The sequence below is a fragment of the Bemisia tabaci genome, chromosome 1, assembly GCF_918797505.1.
Source record: "Bemisia tabaci chromosome 1, PGI_BMITA_v3".
Lineage (NCBI taxonomy): Eukaryota > Metazoa > Arthropoda > Insecta > Hemiptera > Aleyrodidae > Bemisia > Bemisia tabaci.
In genome coordinates, this window is record NC_092793.1 from 10,294,824 (window position 1) to 10,312,918 (window position 18,095).

The 18,095-nt window shown below is 35.6% G+C and overlaps 2 protein-coding genes across 2 annotated transcripts in view; one reads left to right on the forward strand and one right to left on the reverse strand.

Annotated features, from left to right (window-relative positions):
* The first annotated feature begins 478 nt into the window (after positions 1-478).
* Positions 479-18,095, forward strand: part of LOC109039562 (N-acetylneuraminate (7)9-O-acetyltransferase) — a 44,641-nt gene continuing 27,024 nt past the window's right edge. Inside the window, exons 1-9 of the mRNA XM_019055082.2 lie at positions 479-860; positions 2,207-2,303; positions 3,115-3,376; positions 7,254-7,367; positions 8,402-8,539; positions 9,343-9,578; positions 10,929-11,057; positions 12,062-12,210; positions 13,649-13,818. Coding sequence (XP_018910627.2) covers positions 692-860; positions 2,207-2,303; positions 3,115-3,376; positions 7,254-7,367; positions 8,402-8,539; positions 9,343-9,578; positions 10,929-11,057; positions 12,062-12,210; positions 13,649-13,818 — 1,464 coding nt within the window. The 5' untranslated portion in view covers positions 479-691. The remainder of the gene's footprint in view (positions 861-2,206; positions 2,304-3,114; positions 3,377-7,253; positions 7,368-8,401; positions 8,540-9,342; positions 9,579-10,928; positions 11,058-12,061; positions 12,211-13,648; positions 13,819-18,095) is intronic.
* On the reverse strand, positions 13,051-17,954 carry Mgstl (Microsomal glutathione S-transferase-like). The gene is made up of 3 exons (XM_019055068.2): positions 17,640-17,954; positions 16,627-16,709; positions 13,051-15,476 (listed from the first exon to the last, which is right to left on the reverse strand). The coding sequence occupies exons 1-3, from the start codon at positions 17,769-17,771 to the stop codon at positions 15,233-15,235; spliced, it is 459 nt and encodes a 152-aa protein (XP_018910613.2). The 5' UTR covers positions 17,772-17,954; the 3' UTR covers positions 13,051-15,232.

An 18,095-nucleotide genomic window follows, 5' to 3' on the forward strand; every position in this document is an offset into this window, starting at 1 on the left:
TGTAGGCCGCAGCACTGCCTCGGTTCTTTTGGAAATAATGGTTTTTGGATGTGTCTAGTGGCTTTAATTTTTTATTTTATGTTCTTTTTAATTTCAGAAGTCTGTCGGTTACTTCAATACGTGGAGTTTTGCAATTTCTACTCGGTACGATTAATAAACTGTGAACCTGAAAATAGCTTAAATTTGTTCTGATTTGCCAAGAGTTTCTGAACCCCTTTCCACGTAGGGGATGTCCTACCAGGAAATATCACATTACGCCCTTTTAACCAGCCAAGTGTCTACGAACTCAGATGCGAACCAGTTCAACACTGATTTAGATAGCTCATTAACTCAAAATCAACATAATAAAGATACTTGTTTTTAATTTGTTACCCGCGCGCGGCTGTGCGCCTTCATTATTTCACATAGGCAATACAGTCAACAACCAAGTTTTGAGTCGATCAGTCGACTATCGATATCGATATTCGATCTTCGAGAGATCGTGCGATCGTTCTTGTGTTTTGTTTTGGTGTGTTTTTTCTCACGTCTCGCTCGCCCTCAGCATTCCCTCAATTTTTTTGAAATTTATTCATTATTCATTCATGTAATTCGCATTAATGTCGGATAAGAGCAGCGATTTGAATTGTTCAGGGCGATGGAAAAGTGATCTCAGTGAGTGAAGCGGACTCATGTGCAGTTTTATGTCGAAATTATGGTGGTGGATAATGCGGATGTCGAATGCCTGTTGCCCGAGAGTAAGAAGCATGGTAAACCAGTGAACGAAATCGTGAAGCACATCAATGGACCAAATATCAAAATATTCGCCGTTCTGCTCGTGTCATCATTCATTTTGTACCATGGACTCCTCCACACGATATACGGTTTGTAATGACATAACCTCAAAATTTCATTCTGATTAAATTAGCGCCAGGACATCCAAAGGGCTTTTTTTTTATCGGAACCGCAGAGGATCGCCATGGAACGTATCGCTTTTTTATCCTGTTCTACCGGCGCGTCCTAATGGAACAATTGGACCGCTCTGCCGAGGTAGGTTGAGGCTGTGGTTAGGCCGATTCAACCGGCCCAAACCCCAAAGATCCCGATCTATCGCGTTCCATGCGTTCTACGAATATAAAAAAGCCCTCAGTGATAAACTTATCGTAGGTGGGACCTTCCCAGAACCAGTTGCCCCATATTCCAGTATTTTTCGAAATAATGTGAAAGCCCTGTACTGCACTCAAATCACTCCGAATAGTTATGCGAGTCCTATTTTACAAGATGCGTTGTCGAAGTAAACTGTTTGGAAACAGAATCACAAGATTCTAAACGGGTAGCGTTGTTGGACTTCGTTAGGATGACCTAATGACTTGTTTGTTTACATGTGATAGCTCAACTTTTCTACCAAACGCTCAACAATCTCAGAAGGTTGATGGGACTGTTTGGGTTGCGTTTGCGAACAGAAAAACAAACCGGAATTGGACAAGTTTACTTTGACAACTCACCTGAAATCAATGCTCCGTGGCGTTTACATCGGATAAGTTGTCAAACCTCTCAATATGACTGAGGGTCCCATATTTTATGGTTTTAATGCACATTCAACTCAGAAATCTAGATGGCAGGTCCTCTGGTAGCGCGTCATTTGTTTCAGTGTGAACTCTTTCCCACACAAACAACACTCCTCAGAACTGAAATTCACATTTTTAACATGATAACAGTACCTACATTACAGTTATCTGCTATTGCATGATTTTGCATTTCAGCAAATGACAGTTCTTTATAATTGCATCTCTAATAATAGCAAGAGGAAGTAGTGAAATGTTCAGCAGTAGGAAAAAAAAGGACAATTAACATCAAGCTCAACTGCTTGATGTTTATCATCGTTTTTTTCCTTACTTTTTGGCATTCCAATGTATGTCCAGCAGAATTTGCATACATCTGACAATTCCAAACATGGAATGGAATCTTGTATACTTAAGTAATGAAACAGCATTAATTCCAAAAAAAGAGCCTAATGGCTTCTCGTAATAACTCGTGGAAAAGTCAAAACTCTAATGAAATTTAAAGAAATTTCAGAGGTTTAATCAGCATTAAGACACAATTTGTGTGAATGTCAGTGCCCTTATCCTGGATCCAGGTATATAGAAACTTCTCTAACGTACAACTAGCTCTTTGCATTCAGCAGCGTGCAAAAATTTTACTTCCTAAATTTGCTTATTTCATTTTTTAGGAATGGATTCCTGTACATGGCTCTTTTCTGATGGGAGAGTCCGAGGTGACATGGGTTGGCAGCCGTATGGATGTATGTTACACCAGTACACCAAATTGTAAGCATGATTTTCATTGTTTTTAAAAACAAGTTTATAATACAGTAAGGGATAACTTGCCTTTTGCTCTTAAAAGGAAAACAGATCTCTGACAACGGCAGGCATATTTGCTGGACTGCACTAAAGTTCCTACAACTGCAGTTTTGCGCAGCCTATGTCAATTCTCAGTTTGACTTAATTGCAAATATGATTTAAATTCCTTGAAACTGAGGCTACATAATATTATCAATACCTCACAACTTTTCGAAGTGTTCAAATTTTTATCAAACTTTCCAAAATTTAATTAAAAGTCTACAAGAATTTTGCGATTTTATAGATTTTTTTATGAAACTACCATAAATGCTGATTAAAACCCCGTCAAATTTCAAGCAAATTCTCCTTTCGCTGATACTTGCTTCTCAACAAAAATGATTAATTTGACAGGGCTCTCATTAAAATGTATCAATTGACAACGACCTATTATTTACATGCAACTGCTGGCAGTAAAAATCAAGATTTTACTAAGTCAGGCATGAATAAAAGAGCCCTTAAAAGCTGTGAATATTTTTTCTGTTATTAAACGCAACTTTGCAAAGTTCTTGCCTTTAAATATTTTTGAAGATTTAATCAGTTGGGATTGTGACAGTGTACTCAGCAGAATTGTGTTATCATTAAGATGAACATTACTTACAAAAATGTGTTTAAAGTGAAGAAAAGACATGCCAATGTTTCTGCTCAAAGTTCAAAACTTTTTATTGATTAATAAGAGTCCAAAAGAAATTATTTTATAAACTGCAGTGCTAAACTCCAGTTGTAATTCTTCTTTTCACAGAGATACCAACCGGTGTTTCAAGTACTTGGCCTTTTGGGGTCGAATGAATCACTTTGTCTTCATGGGAGATTCCAGACTTCGTGGCCTTTATCAGGAGTTTGTCAAGCAGTTTCAGCCTTCCATTCCAGGGACCTCTGACATCAGTAAGAAACCAATCCATTCTGATCTCAATTTTGCTGATGCTAGTTTGAAGCTTGTTGTGGAATTTATTTGGAGTCCCTTTGCCTCGAAACGAATGACTCAACATTTGATGAGATGGCAGGTGAGTATCGATGTTATATTTTTGTTAGAGGTTACCGTTTTAGAAAAAAACCAACATATTCTCAAACCTATTGCTGGAGCGCCCTCCGCAGTCCTGGCACGCAAAAGCAGGATTGCTCTTTCTGAAGTCCTGATTTGTAAATTTCAGAAGGTTGACTAACTTCTGTACTTAAGTTTTTCCTCTAATTAGCTCAAAATCACCAATGTTATTTAGTCGAGAAGTTGTTTTCAAAACTTACATTGTAAGTGTTGTCTTTCATGCACAGTTTTAAAGTGCCTATCATTTGTTTTAATACTATCTCATAATATTCTGTGTTTATTAATGTCTTTGTTTCCCAGCATGAAAGTGTATAGCACCAAGGGTGTACATCTTCTACAATAGGGTGTCCCACTTTGAGGGTCACCTCCGAATTTTGATGATGGTACTCTCTAAATCGTTGACCCCACTTATAACAATAAGATTGCACTAAAGAAAAAAATTCTAAAAAATTTTTTAAGGGTTGCGCACGGCCAAAAACCACCCCCCGGGATAGCACAAAATGCAGAATTTTGCCCATTTTGACGATTTATTTTAACAACATTGTAATTGAGCTAGGGCTCTGAAAATTTTACAGTAAGAGCATATGATAGGGTACTTTAAAGAAAAATTTTTGTTGATGCCATCATGCGATTCCATTTTTTGCTAAAATTCCTCAAAATCGGCTAAAAACGCGATGAATTTCAAGATTTTGTATTTTTGTCTTATGACGATTTTTTCAGCTGAATAAGTTAAATTAAACATGAAACGTACCAAAAATTGCATCTTGATACTCATTTTGACCAAAATTCATACTTGACATTATTAACCCCTCCCCCCCCCCCATTTATTTTTAACCGTAAATTCAGCGATACTCAAGTCGCGATAGGTGCATGATTTTTTTTTTCTTTTTTCCATTGAAGATCACATTTGTATTCATATTCTTACATTTTAAATGTCGACGCAATGTTTCATTAAAGTGGTACTCACTTGTGGAAAATGGGAGAGCATGATGTGGACTTTTTTTTAAAAAAAAAATAAATTGTATTTTTTTAAAAAAAAAAAATAATTTTACTGAAATAAATGGGAACGGAGCCAAGCACCAAACAATTAGAGACAACATCATTCCTTTCTTCCAAAATACTTCAGCAGAAGCTTGGGAGGAAAAGAAGAAAAATTGACTGAATATACTTCAGAAAAACGAAGTTAGTCTTCCAAAAAAAAGTGGCAAGGTGCCTAAACAGTAGAGGAAATGCATGATTACTTCCTTTTTGAACACTTAACAACTGACGCTTCAGCGCTAACAACAGGACAGTTCATCCCTCTGTTTTCGAAACTGTGGCTACTTTTTGGCATCAATTTGATCCAACAGAAAGTGATTTGAAAGGCTTTCAAAAAGTTTGCTTATTCACTTTAATATGTTCAATCATTGCTGGTACAAATCTCAGCGTCCAATAATTGCCCTTCAAGATGATTTGTAATTTACAAAAAAGTTGCTTCAGTACAGTAGTATTGATAAGAGAGTATCAGAGGCTACATTGGTTACTTTTTCAAGACATTACAGTTATCTTAGTGACAGGTTGGGGCCTCTGTCTGTTTTTGATTAATTCATTTCTAATAGCATGAAAAGAAAAATAATTATAGCTGTAGTAACTAAAGAGAGCAATGATAATTATCTCAATAAACTAGTGAAAAATGACACTGAATTACACATATTTTCATCCTATCATATGGTTGATTTCCTAACAACAAAAAAATGAAGAAATTGCATCAAATGAATAGTTATTGGATCTTCTTTGATGTAATTTCCACCTAACATTACCAGGTACATAAAAAGAAAGGAATAATCCATTTCCTCAACTGTTTTTTTCCTCCTATTGCCTTGCACTATAACCTTGCTAGTTATATTTGGAAGACTGAACTCGCTTTTCTGAAGTATACTAGGTAGTAGTAGTTCCTAAATTCTAAAGTATACCAAGGAACCTAACTTTTTTGTAAATTACAAATCATCTTGAAGGGCAATTATTGGACGCTGAGATTTGTACCAGCAATGATTAAACATATTAAATTGAATAAGCAAACTTTTTGAAGGCCTTTCAAATCACTTTCTGTTGGATCAAATTGATGCCAAAAAGTAGCCACAGTTTCGAAAACAGAGGGATGAACTGTCCTGTTGTTAGCGCTGAAGCGTCAGTTGTTAAGTGTTCAAAAAGGAAGTATTCATGCATTTCCTCTACTGTTTAGGCACCTTGCCACTTTTTTTTTGGAAGACTAACTTCGTTTTTCTGAAGTATATTCAGTCAATTTTTCTTCTTTTCCTCCCAAGCTTCTGCTGAAGTATTTTGGAAGAAAGGAATGATGTTGTCTCTAATTGTTTGGTGCTTGGCTCCGTTCCCATTTATTTCAGTAAAATTATTTTTTTTTTTAAAAAAAATACAATTTATTTTTTTTTTTAAAAAAGTCCACATCATGCTCTCCCATTTTCCACAAGTGAGTACCACTTTAATGAAACATTGCGTCGACATTTAAAATGTAAGAATATGAATACAAATGTGATCTTCAATGGAAAAAAGAAAAAAAAAATCATGCACCTATCGCGACTTGAGTATCGCTGAATTTACGGTTAAAAATAAATGGGGGGGGGGGGAGGGGTTAATAATGTCAAGTATGAATTTTGGTCAAAATGAGTATCAAGATGCAATTTTTGGTACGTTTCATGTTTAATTTAACTTATTCAGCTGAAAAAATCGTCATAAGACAAAAATACAAAATCTTGAAATTCATCGCGTTTTTAGCCGATTTTGAGGAATTTTAGCAAAAAATGGAATCGCATGATGGCATCAACAAAAATTTTTCTTTAAAGTACCCTATCATATGCTCTTACTGTAAAATTTTCAGAGCCCTAGCTCAATTACAATGTTGTTAAAATAAATCGTCAAAATGGGCAAAATTCTGCATTTTGTGCTACCCCGGGGGGTGGTTTTTGGCCGTGCGCAACCCTTAAAAAATTTTTTAGAATTTTTTTCTTTAGTGCAATCTTATTTTTATAAGTGGGGTCAACGATTTAGAGGGTACCATCATCAAAATTCGGAGGTGACCCTCAAAGTGGGACACCCTATTCTACAATATGGAATAATTAATTTTTCCTTGTGTGGGCACACCGGTATTGCTGTTTTCTTGTAATTACGCAAATTAGAGTTCATACAGTTCAATATGAGCCTCTGGGATGGAGTCAAATTTAGAGTAATTCCTATTAAAATTTTCGAGTCATGAGCTGGTAGTCTCTTCTTTTAATTGGTACCCAACGATCAAGAGCCATGTTTACCGAAATTCTAAAAATTGTCATTTGAATAAAGTAGAGTCAAGCTCAGTTCACAGCTCAGTTTTCCATTTTTTACTCTAAAGATATGCCACTAAAAATTATGATATTTTCATGCATCTGGAGCCATTCAACATAGTTACACTTCTTACTTGTACTATTAAAGCACTTAATAATGACCAAAAACCAAAACATGCAATGTTGTGATTTTTTCTGGAACTGAAACAAAATATTCACCAAGAATGTTATTATTTGGTTGGGGAGACTCTCTCAAGATCAGTAATTAAAATATGTCAAGAAATTTTCCAATAATCAATGATTTCATTTTTCACACATTGCTTTTTTTAATTCAAAGTCCCATCACTTTAAATTTCTATAAACCTTGCTTAAAAATATCTGATGTTACCTTCTTTGTAGATAAAATTAATGTGAGAAAATGCAAGTACCAAACTGAAACTCTCAAAATGGGAAACGATCAACGAAAACTATTTTATTAATTTTCTTATTTTAATTAGCAATTTTCTTTTGTCTAATCCACAACAGAATCAAGGTCCGAGCGTTATTATCATGAACTCTGGAAGTTGGGCCATAAAACAGTCGAACGGATCTCTGGAAGTAGTCAATGAATATGCAGCCAATATATCTCGCCTTGTACATGTAAGTTTATAGCTTATTGTGTGTTCGGGATTTCCATCATGGAAACTTAAATTTTAGTCCACTAAGATTTATTTTTTTACCCATGTCTCCATTGAAGCCACTGTCCAATTCATGACTTTTGTTGGCTCACTTTTGAGTAGCATTTTGGAGTTTAAAAACTTGCCATCTCATTCATTCGTTTCAAGAACAGCCTTTTTGACCACAAATCCGGTTTGATGCTAATCATTTGTAGTTGCTCATTTCAAGAGGAAAGAAGTACACATTTGGAGTTCAGAATAACTTTATTAGGGGTAGGGAGAAGGTAAACGACAAAAGAAGTAAGAAGAGAAGTTAGGATTGTTAGGAATAGTCGGTAAAATATTTTTTTAAAACAGTGGAAGAATGATGTGTTTTCAAACTACACAATTTAATTTTGGAGAGTTTTACTCCAGATACTTACAAGGTCTCTCCTAGTGGAAAGCGCCAATTCCGATTTAATTGTGAGTTTCCTCGCGCACAGATCCTTGTTTGGAGTAATAACATATGTAAAAAAAGTCATTCATTGATTTTATTATTAGATAATCATTTTGCTCAAATCACTCTTATAAAGCTGTGCCTTAAAGTAGGGGTGTTCAAACTAATTCTTGCCGGAAGGCTATCAGTATCGTCTCTTACCGAAACAGGTGGCAGTACCAACAGTGGCAATGATATAGTCAACAGCCCGCCTTATCGGAGTTGTAAGAGCTTGCACTCAATGCATTGTTGCCCCGTTTGCCAGATTGCCTGGCGCGGCGGCGCGTAAAATAAATGTACATAGGCAACAGCTTATTTTTGTCAGCTCAGAAAGCTCAGATCGCTATCGGTAAGAGCGCTCTTATTGTATTTTTTTCTTGACGGAACTGTTTCGGTAGCTTACCGACAACCGATAGAGCAGCCCTACCTTAAAGGATGTTTCAAACTTGATCATTCTTAATTCTTAAGTCCCTCCTTAGTCTCTAGTTTTAACCTTGGAAAGTGGTCTCTTTAATAACAGTCATCATTATTTCTGTCCATAGTTATTTGATGGATTGACCAATCAGAAAACACGCGCAATATGGTTACTCCAAGAGCCAGTCAATGAGGAAAAACTTTCTCCGGCTCGAATGGCCATAACCAATATGATGATCGATCGTTACAATGCTGCTGCCATGGAGGTTTGGAGTATTCCTATTCTATTCCCTCTCGATTAACAGTCTAAATTTCTTCTGATATTTTAAGTTATCATTTAAAAATGTCTTAAAAGTTTATTCAAAAGCAAAAGAATATCATTACATTTTCATTGAAAGTATCATTTCAAGATTTTTGATTCATCTATACTGCCGAGCTAAAGAAAAACGTTGTATGAGTCTCCAGAAGATGCAAAAACTACCTCAATAAAATATCTATTTTTGAGGAAAGTTAGGTATGCAGATTTTCCCTTGAAATTTACAGATATTTTAGATTAACTTGTGAAGAAAATCGTCCGAAATATTTGAAGTAAACTGTTCTCAATTTTCCCAGCAAATTCGTTCTGTACCAGAGATACTTTGGCGACATCTGAAGGCTCTTATGGCATTCTTCCTTAGCACAGTAGCATACATGACAGGAAGAAGGTTTTAAGCTCCAGATGATCTTCAATATTTGTTCATCTTTGGTTTGTAAATTGTTGTTTCTTAAAGGTACTATTTTATGGGGGAACTTTCATCGAACTTAAAGAAGTTCAAATACAAACAATAGACAAACAGTTCAACTTTGTTCAGTTTGTCAAAGACAAACAGAACAAAGTTGTTATAGTTAAAGAAGCGTCTCAAGTTTTGATGAACTATGAAATTAGTTCATTGAATCAATTGTGCGCAATTTGCTGAGACCCTTCGGGTCAAGCTGTGTGGACCAAGCGAAGGAAATGAGTGCTTGGCAAAAACAAATGGCTTTTGCGAAAAGTTCCCCTCCGTTTTAATCGAACCTCCCAATGGCTTAGGTGTTGCAGCACAGTGCAGTGGAAGTATGGTCCAGTTCTCGATTAATCGCTCAAGTTCATATGGATGAAATAAGTGATGGCATCCATTTGGGTCCAAAAACTTTGTCAACAGATGTGCAGTTACTACTGAATGCATATTGCGATGACCACATGAATTTCGACGATGGAACATGCTGCAGTAGCTCAGAGCCATATACCACTCTGCAAGTCATGACATTTTCAGCCCTTTTTGTCTGGTTAGTATTTCCGGCTCCTTATTCTAATGAGGAGGACAAGAGGCTACTTACCCTAAGAGTTTTGGTCAAGCTTCGTGTAAGATGGAAATTCATAAAATCCCGAGTTGCCATCTGTGGCAAGGCAAGCTTTGCGATAAAGCGATTAATCTGCCTTTTAAACCCATAGAGAAGGATTGATAAACAAGATGTTTGCAACAAACGCCTTAATAATCGATTCTTTACCATAGCCTCAAATGGGGAAATATCGATAATCGATCATTCATGCTTCGCTGTTGGTTGCCATCCGTTGTCACTAAGAATACAAAGTCCTTTCCTTCATTTTCAACGGGAATCTAGTTGCCCCAAAGAGAATAGTCCATGTTCTAAAATTAAAACAAAGACTCAGAGAGAATTCTATAATTAAATGTTAATGAAGCAAAGATAATATATCTTCTCTCATGATAAGTAACAGTAAGTATGTAAAATATTTGTAATATTTGATGGAAGGTAAAATTTTTTGAATTTACATTTTGAAAGTAGCGTAAATCTGAGTTATTGAGTCGATTAAGTGGAATTTAGTTCCTACATACATAGTGTTTCAATGGACTGATAGACAGGGCAAGAATCAGAAAACATGCTCCCTCATCAGAAAATACATACACATCCACTTGAATCTATGTTTTAAAACGGACTTTGTGTGGAAAACCAAGGGATTCAGTGCTGGCCTAATAGTGCTATTATTTGAAAAGATGATATTTATTATCTCCCGAGGATGATGTTCTTTGCGTACACAATTTTTTACTCGCTAATTTTAAGACGAGCAGTGTGTATAATCTGGTGTCTAAGGAGAAATATTCTTTCTTTGCTGTTCAAAAAGACAAGACATACAAAAATTTATCATGCTCCTCTGAATGATAAAAGCATGCTGCGTTGCCTTTAACACATGATGGCAAGTCCACTTTTCCATGAGGAAATGTGTGTCAGAATGTCAACAAATTTACTTTCAGCCCTGCTTTTCTCAACATTGACAGATCAACAGTTCCATTTTAAAAGCTCATTTTGCCCAGGTGGTAAAAAACATATTATCAAATTTTTCAGAATTTCACCTGTGTTCTATTAAAAGATTTGTGTATTGTGCTACTTAGTGAGCTGCTGCCGCAGTTTCAAACAGCAATATTTTTAGTCCATTTTCCAGATCCTGACAAAAATCGTGCACAAGCAAAGATGCTTAGAATCCTTGAGCCATGGACTTAATACTTTTGTATCAGATAATTCTTTACGACTCCTTGAATTTAAACATAAACCTGAAATTTTGTCTCATTTCTATCTTATCTTCAGATAAATTGATTGTGTCCAAATTTTCATTCGCAGCTTTCTGATTGGATGTACTTTGGCAATTAGACACACCAAATATGACTACAACTCATCTGGAATTTATGTCATCACTACGTCTTTAGCCAAGTTAGGTCTGATAATGGCCTACTTTTATCTTTGTGATCGGTAAGTTGGAACAGGACTTTAATGGAAATCTCCAATGTAAAAGAAAGGGCAGGATATTGACCACAATACCTCACTTATGTTTTTTTCCTCAATGAAGCTTCAACTTACTGGAATACCCAATATTTTTTTTTTTTACTTTTTCTAACCATAATTCATTAAGTAAGCAGCGTTACTCAAATTAAAGGAGGATTTAGTTTTAGTCCATGCGGCGCATGCTAAGGGACCAAGTAAGGTGAGCAGCGTGGTTTATTTTTTAAGGTCTGATTGGCTTCAGCAACCGTGGGTTGTATGAATGAGCCAATGTACCTGAGATTTAACCCTTAAGGTGATTCGATGGACGCCATATTTTGTGTCAGAACGGCATGCGATATATTGCATCAATTGGTTCCATTATTTCAGCTACTCGTCATTTTTCTCCAATTTTGAGATTGAAATTCTGTTGTCAGGAGACTAAAGCACTCACTTACCAATTTCAACAAAGAAATTCAACGTAATAAAGGCGAGGTTTTTTTAGAGAGAAAATTTCGCATTCGAGTGCAGTTACGATATCAGTATCGAATTCGATGTTTTCTCTCTGAAAAAACCACGCCTTTATTACGTTGAATTTCTTTGTTAAAATTGGTGAGTGCTTTAGTCTCCTGACAACAGAATTGCGATCTCAAAATTGGAGAAAAATGACGAGTAGCTGAAAAAATGGAACCAATTGATGCAATATATCGCATGCCGATCTGACTTGAAGTATGGCGTCCATCGAATCACCTTAAACACTACTCCAAGCCAGTTTCTAACTCTGCCCCTCAGCCATCACTTTTTTTGGTGTGGATTAAAATGGAACTATTGCATTCCAGAAAAACAATTTTTTGGTAATTTTTAAACCTTTTGCAGTATAGCTGTAACTATTCAAACCTCCAGACGGCTTTTGAAACTCCACAGCTCAGCCGTGAATTGCATTTCTTCTCCAATTTGAAGCTCTAATAATCCATTTTGCTTTTGCCTTTTTGCAGAACTAACTTTTTTATGAAAGAAAACAAATATTATTCTCCTGTTAGTTTTTGGCTACCAATTGCCTATGTCCTTGCCCTGGGTCTCTTTTTTACGGAGGACAGTCGTTACACGAAAGTACTCCACAAGGACCAAACAGATGAATGGAAAGGTATGATTTTCAACATAATGTGATTTGTGTGGGTTAAAAAACTTGAGCAAGAAGTTACTTTTACAGCTGATATTTTATGGTTGGTGTAAACGTTCCTGTTTGGGGCAGATATTAAAGAAGGATTGGATCATAAATTAGATTCATGATATTTAATTCTGATTTTGCTCGAAATATTTTTTCAGCCCTATGCCTGTAATAGGTAGTGTTCTTTAAAAAAATAACCAAAATCATTCGTATAGTAGCATTTTGCAACTTTTTTAAGTCTCCTGAAAATTTTGGAGGTCCGACTTACTATTTTTATACCCATATATTGTTAATCAACTGAAAAAATGATTTCGGGAATTGTAGTCAGTTTCTTTGAAGGTTCAAATAATATGAAGTTGAAAATCTGCAGAACATTCAATATTCTTGATTACCTTTTATTTATTTATTTATTCTTTTGTAATATCCTGCCCAGCTGTAAGAGTGTATTCTTTGTTGATTAATGAATAACTCTAGTAAGATTTGCTTGTAAAATTTCAGCTCTAAAATTTCACTTTATCACAACATTGATGTAAAAATGTTTTCCCAGCTGTATGACATAATTGCATTTATAATCACTAATTTTGGTCAAAGTAATTGCTATGAGCGAGTTGACGAGCATCAGAAGTAAAAGGAAGATATAACTGTAAAAATAACTTTGTTTCATCCTGACATAGGACCAGTCTACACCAATCTTTGTAACTATAACTATGCAAAGTAAGACAACTCAGCTTTCAGTTCTGGTTTGTTGAAATACAAGAGATAAGTATATGAAAGATAACCAAGATCAATTGCTCATTTGTAAAAGGTATTCATAAGTTGTTTTTTTTTTTTTTTTTTTTTTTTAGTTATAAAGTTACATTCTAATAATAGTTGAACAATCTACGAATAATGTGAAAAAATTAATTAATCACCATGTCTTTTCCAGAAATATCTAAATCTTCGACTCTGTTCAGCCCCTGTGAAAACTGAAGCTCATTGAAGACTAAAAAATCTTGATACACCAGAAGAGAAAATCTTTTGGGAGTTGCTTGAAAACTTAACAGTCCATTTTTTGACTAATTAGAACTAGTTTAGTTGTCAGTAATAAAAAGAAAAATACAAATAAATATGTACTTAAAATCTGTTTCCGAGGTATGAATCATCCAAAATTTTACGTAACAGTAATGTAACTTCTGTGGTGACTAGGCCCACCCCTGTTTCTTGAAAAACACTTGTGACATTGTAAATCGGTCACAAATTTCCGAATATTTTTCAAAACAGCCATTAAATTTTGACACTTTTTTGTGTAAATTCTAGTCTTGCATATATCAGCTTATGCTATCTAAAATAGAGCTTTTTCCCAAATTTCGCTCAATAAATTTTTCAGTGTGTTTTATTGAAAGTAGTGGTATTAATATTGTGGTTTAATTTTTAGGTTGGATGCAGTTTGTCATTTTAATATACCACTTTACAGGAGCAAGTAAAGTTCTTCCAATTTACAATCACATTCGAGTATTAGTCTCTGCTTACTTATTTCTGACTGGTTATGGACACTTTATCTACTTCTGGCACCGAACTGATGTTGGAGTCGTTCGATTTTTTCAGGTAAGAATCATCAATGAGTCAGTTGCGCTGGTCACAGAATCGTGTTTTGATACTTGATTCTTGTAGATTAGCAAAAAATAATAAGATCTGTCCAAACGGCAACTTTCTACGTTTGACGTCATCCACCACGGCAGTGACATTCGTGGTTTCTTCCTCTTTTGTTCGATCAGTGATGCAGAGGGTGCAACGCGAAACTTCTACTATGTTAAACGTAAACAAACTGAGGTGAACTGACTGACCGCCTAATCTCTTCGCGACGAGTGCGTTATCTCCTGATAAGAAAATCTTTAAAGTACAAATCCGTCTGTTTCTTGAGTTTGTTTACATTCAATGTCATTGAAGTTTTGCATTGCACCCTCTGCATCTCTGATCAAACAAAAGAGAAAGATACCAAGGGTGTCACTGCTGCGGTTGGGACAGATCTTACTATTTTTAGCTAATCTACAAGAATCGAGTTTCAAAATGGGATTCTGTGATAAATGCAACTGACCCATTGTTCTTCAAGGCTCTGTTCTGTTTTATTGTGTAAAAAGAATGTGCGAAGGCACATTTTATTTTCAATTTTACGTTTCTTTGAAAATCTACAAGAAAATGTAAGTTGTTGTTTAAGGTCTTCAAGGTCACCATAAATAAAAATTATAACTTTTGTATCTAAATTTAAAGACCTAAATTTAAATTGATTAACATAAAAAATGTTATACTTAATCAAAACGTTAATCAATCAACAAAGCATAGCTGTGTATCTTGCAAAATAAATTAAAAAAAACCTTAATCTAATTCTTATACTATAAATAAATCAACAGATATTAACTATAGATCTATACCCCATTATTTTTTGAATATTCCTATTGTTTAACCCCATTAAGGGGCACTAAGGCACTAAGTGCCTCAAATTTGATCAGTTTTGATGGCACATAATTTTATACCAAAGAGGGACCAGAATAAGTAAGTTGTTGGCGAATCAATAGCTCAATAAGTTATTCCTTACATTTGATTACTTATTTCATCTTAATTCAAATTAGATTCATAAAAATTTCTCTTCTTTTCTGCTCAGGGAAAAAAATTCAAACTTCATCAACAGGTTTCTACTTTCTTTTTCTTCTTTTTTTATTCATTCAGTTTAATATTGGCGTTCCAGAACTGTTGTCTGTGGAATGTTCCCATCTCTGAAAAAGTATCAACAAAAATAAATGCTCTGAATTTATTCAAGTGTAAAGATAAATTCTCTAGTTTTATCAACACCACATCAGTTGATCAACATCTGTGTAAGGTCACTGTAGCAAATCCTCTCCTAAAAGATACCAATTTCTCATGTCACCAATTGTTCATCATGACAATTGTTTCTCTTGTTTCAAAAATTTGCCTAATTTGGCATCTTGTACATATTCACTTAATTTTTAAGTCATTGAGCTGTCTACAAGACATATAGGATAGTTTGTACAAGCATGTACACGGTGATAGCATATGAGACAAGAAATGAAATCGCTCGTGCGGGTTGAGGTATGACTACAATTGCATATACAAATGTGTGAACTATGCGCGCAATTGTTCCAAATCGGAAAAGCTGAATCGCAAGCCAGGCACTCGGACTTGTCAATTGATACAAGGCTCCAGCTAGGATGAATGCAGGAATATTTTCCAAATCGTTCTGGTGAGCCCTGTCAAAATAGAAAAGAAACGTTTGAAAAAAAAAAATACGGATTATGAAGAATTTTAATGACCGCTGAAATCAAAAAGGTCAGAGTTAGAGGAGCTTAATCAAATGAACCATTGAACAAAGTAAGACAACGTATGTGTCATCGAAATTTTTTTTAGAATTGAATGGACACATTGCAAATTTCCAAATCCAATTGATATATGTGTAACTAGTAATTTTAATCAGTTCAAACATCCCTACCACTAAAAAACTGAAATAAAATCAGGCTCTAAAGTAATTGTTATAGGCTTTACAAGAGAGGAATTAGTTGGATCGCATTTATCAAGAAGGAGCCAGTGCAATTACAGTGTTTTTCAAAATCGTGTGACTTCCTCTATTCTTTAAAAATACTAAATTTATGTACAATATTAAAATTTACACCATTATTTTCCTTTAAACTTCACAATCTTTTGGTGGGAAGCAAAAACTATTTGCCACTCTGAGAGATTTCTTAGATAATTATGAAGAAGTAACATTTTTACAACATTGTAATCACACTGGTTCCTTTTTGTTGAATGCGGTCCAGTTAGTATGCTGAATTCTCCTTGATAAATTTAAAGGTTCTGAGTGGAATAATTGCTACACAGACGTGCTACTGCATGTTTATGTGATGATCTTGGAAATTTTTGAGATTTTCAAAGTTTTCTACTTGAAAATTTATTAAGGAAACGTTTCTAGATGTAGATCAACTCTTACCATGTCTTGCTGTCCACTTCATCATTGTACAGTTCAACTTATCTGTTTTCTTCGTTCGTTAACAGATGTTTGTTATAAATTAAAATATTAGGGCATTTTTGATAAAGATCTGATAGGTTAACTCAAATGTTGCAATGCTTCAAAAGTGCGGCTATGACACCATATTTCTCTTTCGCTCTGCACAATGCTGGTTGCATTGAACTTTGAAGCAATGTTGGGTGTGGGACCATTGAACCACTGGAAAGTAACCTCAGAAATGGTTTTGAATGACCTGTCTATTCAATTTGATTTGAGCCGTCATGATCACTTTGAGAGGTCCATAATTAGTAATGCCAACTGATAAAAATTGCTCATGGAGAGTGTTTCATGCTCAATAAAATTAAGCATATAACACATGAAGTCGTGCTCAAACTTACCTTCTACACCTCTCAATATCTGGGTCATCATGCCTGATTTTAGCCTTTGGATGTAGTGCCTTGTCCTCTTCACTGACGAAAATCTGCAAAACAATGTCATGAAAAAAGCTTTTTAGAGATACTGGAAATCAATTCATTTTATGACTTATTTTCTTAGTAATGACAGGTTTGCACGAGAATGATTCGGCGTTTCTAGCGTGTGGCTTGTAACTCTATGTCCTATATTTCTGTGACTGCAGAACAATACCTAGCAATATGTAATTGAATTTTTTTGCTTTTACTAACTAGTGTAGTTCTTAAGCTCTTTAGGACCACTAATTGCCTTCTCATATGGGACCATTAAGTGTACAGAATTTTACCCTCTCATGAAATAATTTTTTGAAAATGATAGCTTGAAAACCATTGAATGAGAGGCAACAGCTAGGTCATGATTTTGTAAGAATGTTTCCTTCGGTATTACCGTTGACAATTTTTGGGGGGCACAAGGTGCCATAGCTCAAAAAAAAACATAGTTTTAGGCGATCAGAATGATCTGTAAATAACAGGCAACCATCTTAATTTATTGTCCAAGAACATAAGGTTTTAAGATGCTCACTGCATCTCCATTCTCCATTCCTCAGAAAAAGCATGTCTTTTTTTGCAAGTTTTTCCAATTTTTTTTCCTCTTAAAATAACAGTGCTGCACTGCTAGGTACCCATAAAAAAATAATAATTATTTTCAAAATTGAATCGATGAAATTCAATTTAAAATCGTCCTGTAAATTTTTTAATGGGCCCGGAAGAATTGGTAGGGTAGTCGAAGGACCATTGGGTACAAAAGGCATGCTTTTTTTGCAGGTTTTCTCCGTTATTTTTTTCCCTTCAAAATAACTGCCTTACTGCCAGATACCCACATAAAAAATGATTATCTTCAAAATTGAATCAATGAAATTCAATTTAAAATTGACCCGCAAATTTTTTCATGGACCCGAAAGAATGGGTAATGGGTAGTCGAAGGATCATCAGAGACTCACCCCTTTCTTGATTCTTTGGCTCCCAATGATGAAAACCATAAACAACATTTTGAGGAGGAGTATACTTGTGTAGAAAATATACGCCGTGAAGACGGGGTTATCCAGCGAGTAGATCTGCGACAGCAGAGCCATGTTTCCGATCTTTCACAACACTTTGGCACACCACTCAAAATGCACTAAAGCAATCGATTCACTCGGAGCGCTAAGCTTTCTGGCGCAGTCCGCGAGACAATAACATTCGGTTATCGCGGCGCGTCGTTCGTTGCCTTGCACGGTGGTTCGAACCCCATCATATCCGCGCTTCAGTTCTCGAGTCTCGACCCGGGGCAGAGCGCCGATGGGCCGGAGGGCCCGGGGGGGTCGACGAGTGACCGGGGGGACCTGGAGGGGAAGCCCTCCGCCCCACCCTTGGACGACCCTCCCCCTCCCCGCGACTCGACCGACCGGCCGGTCTCA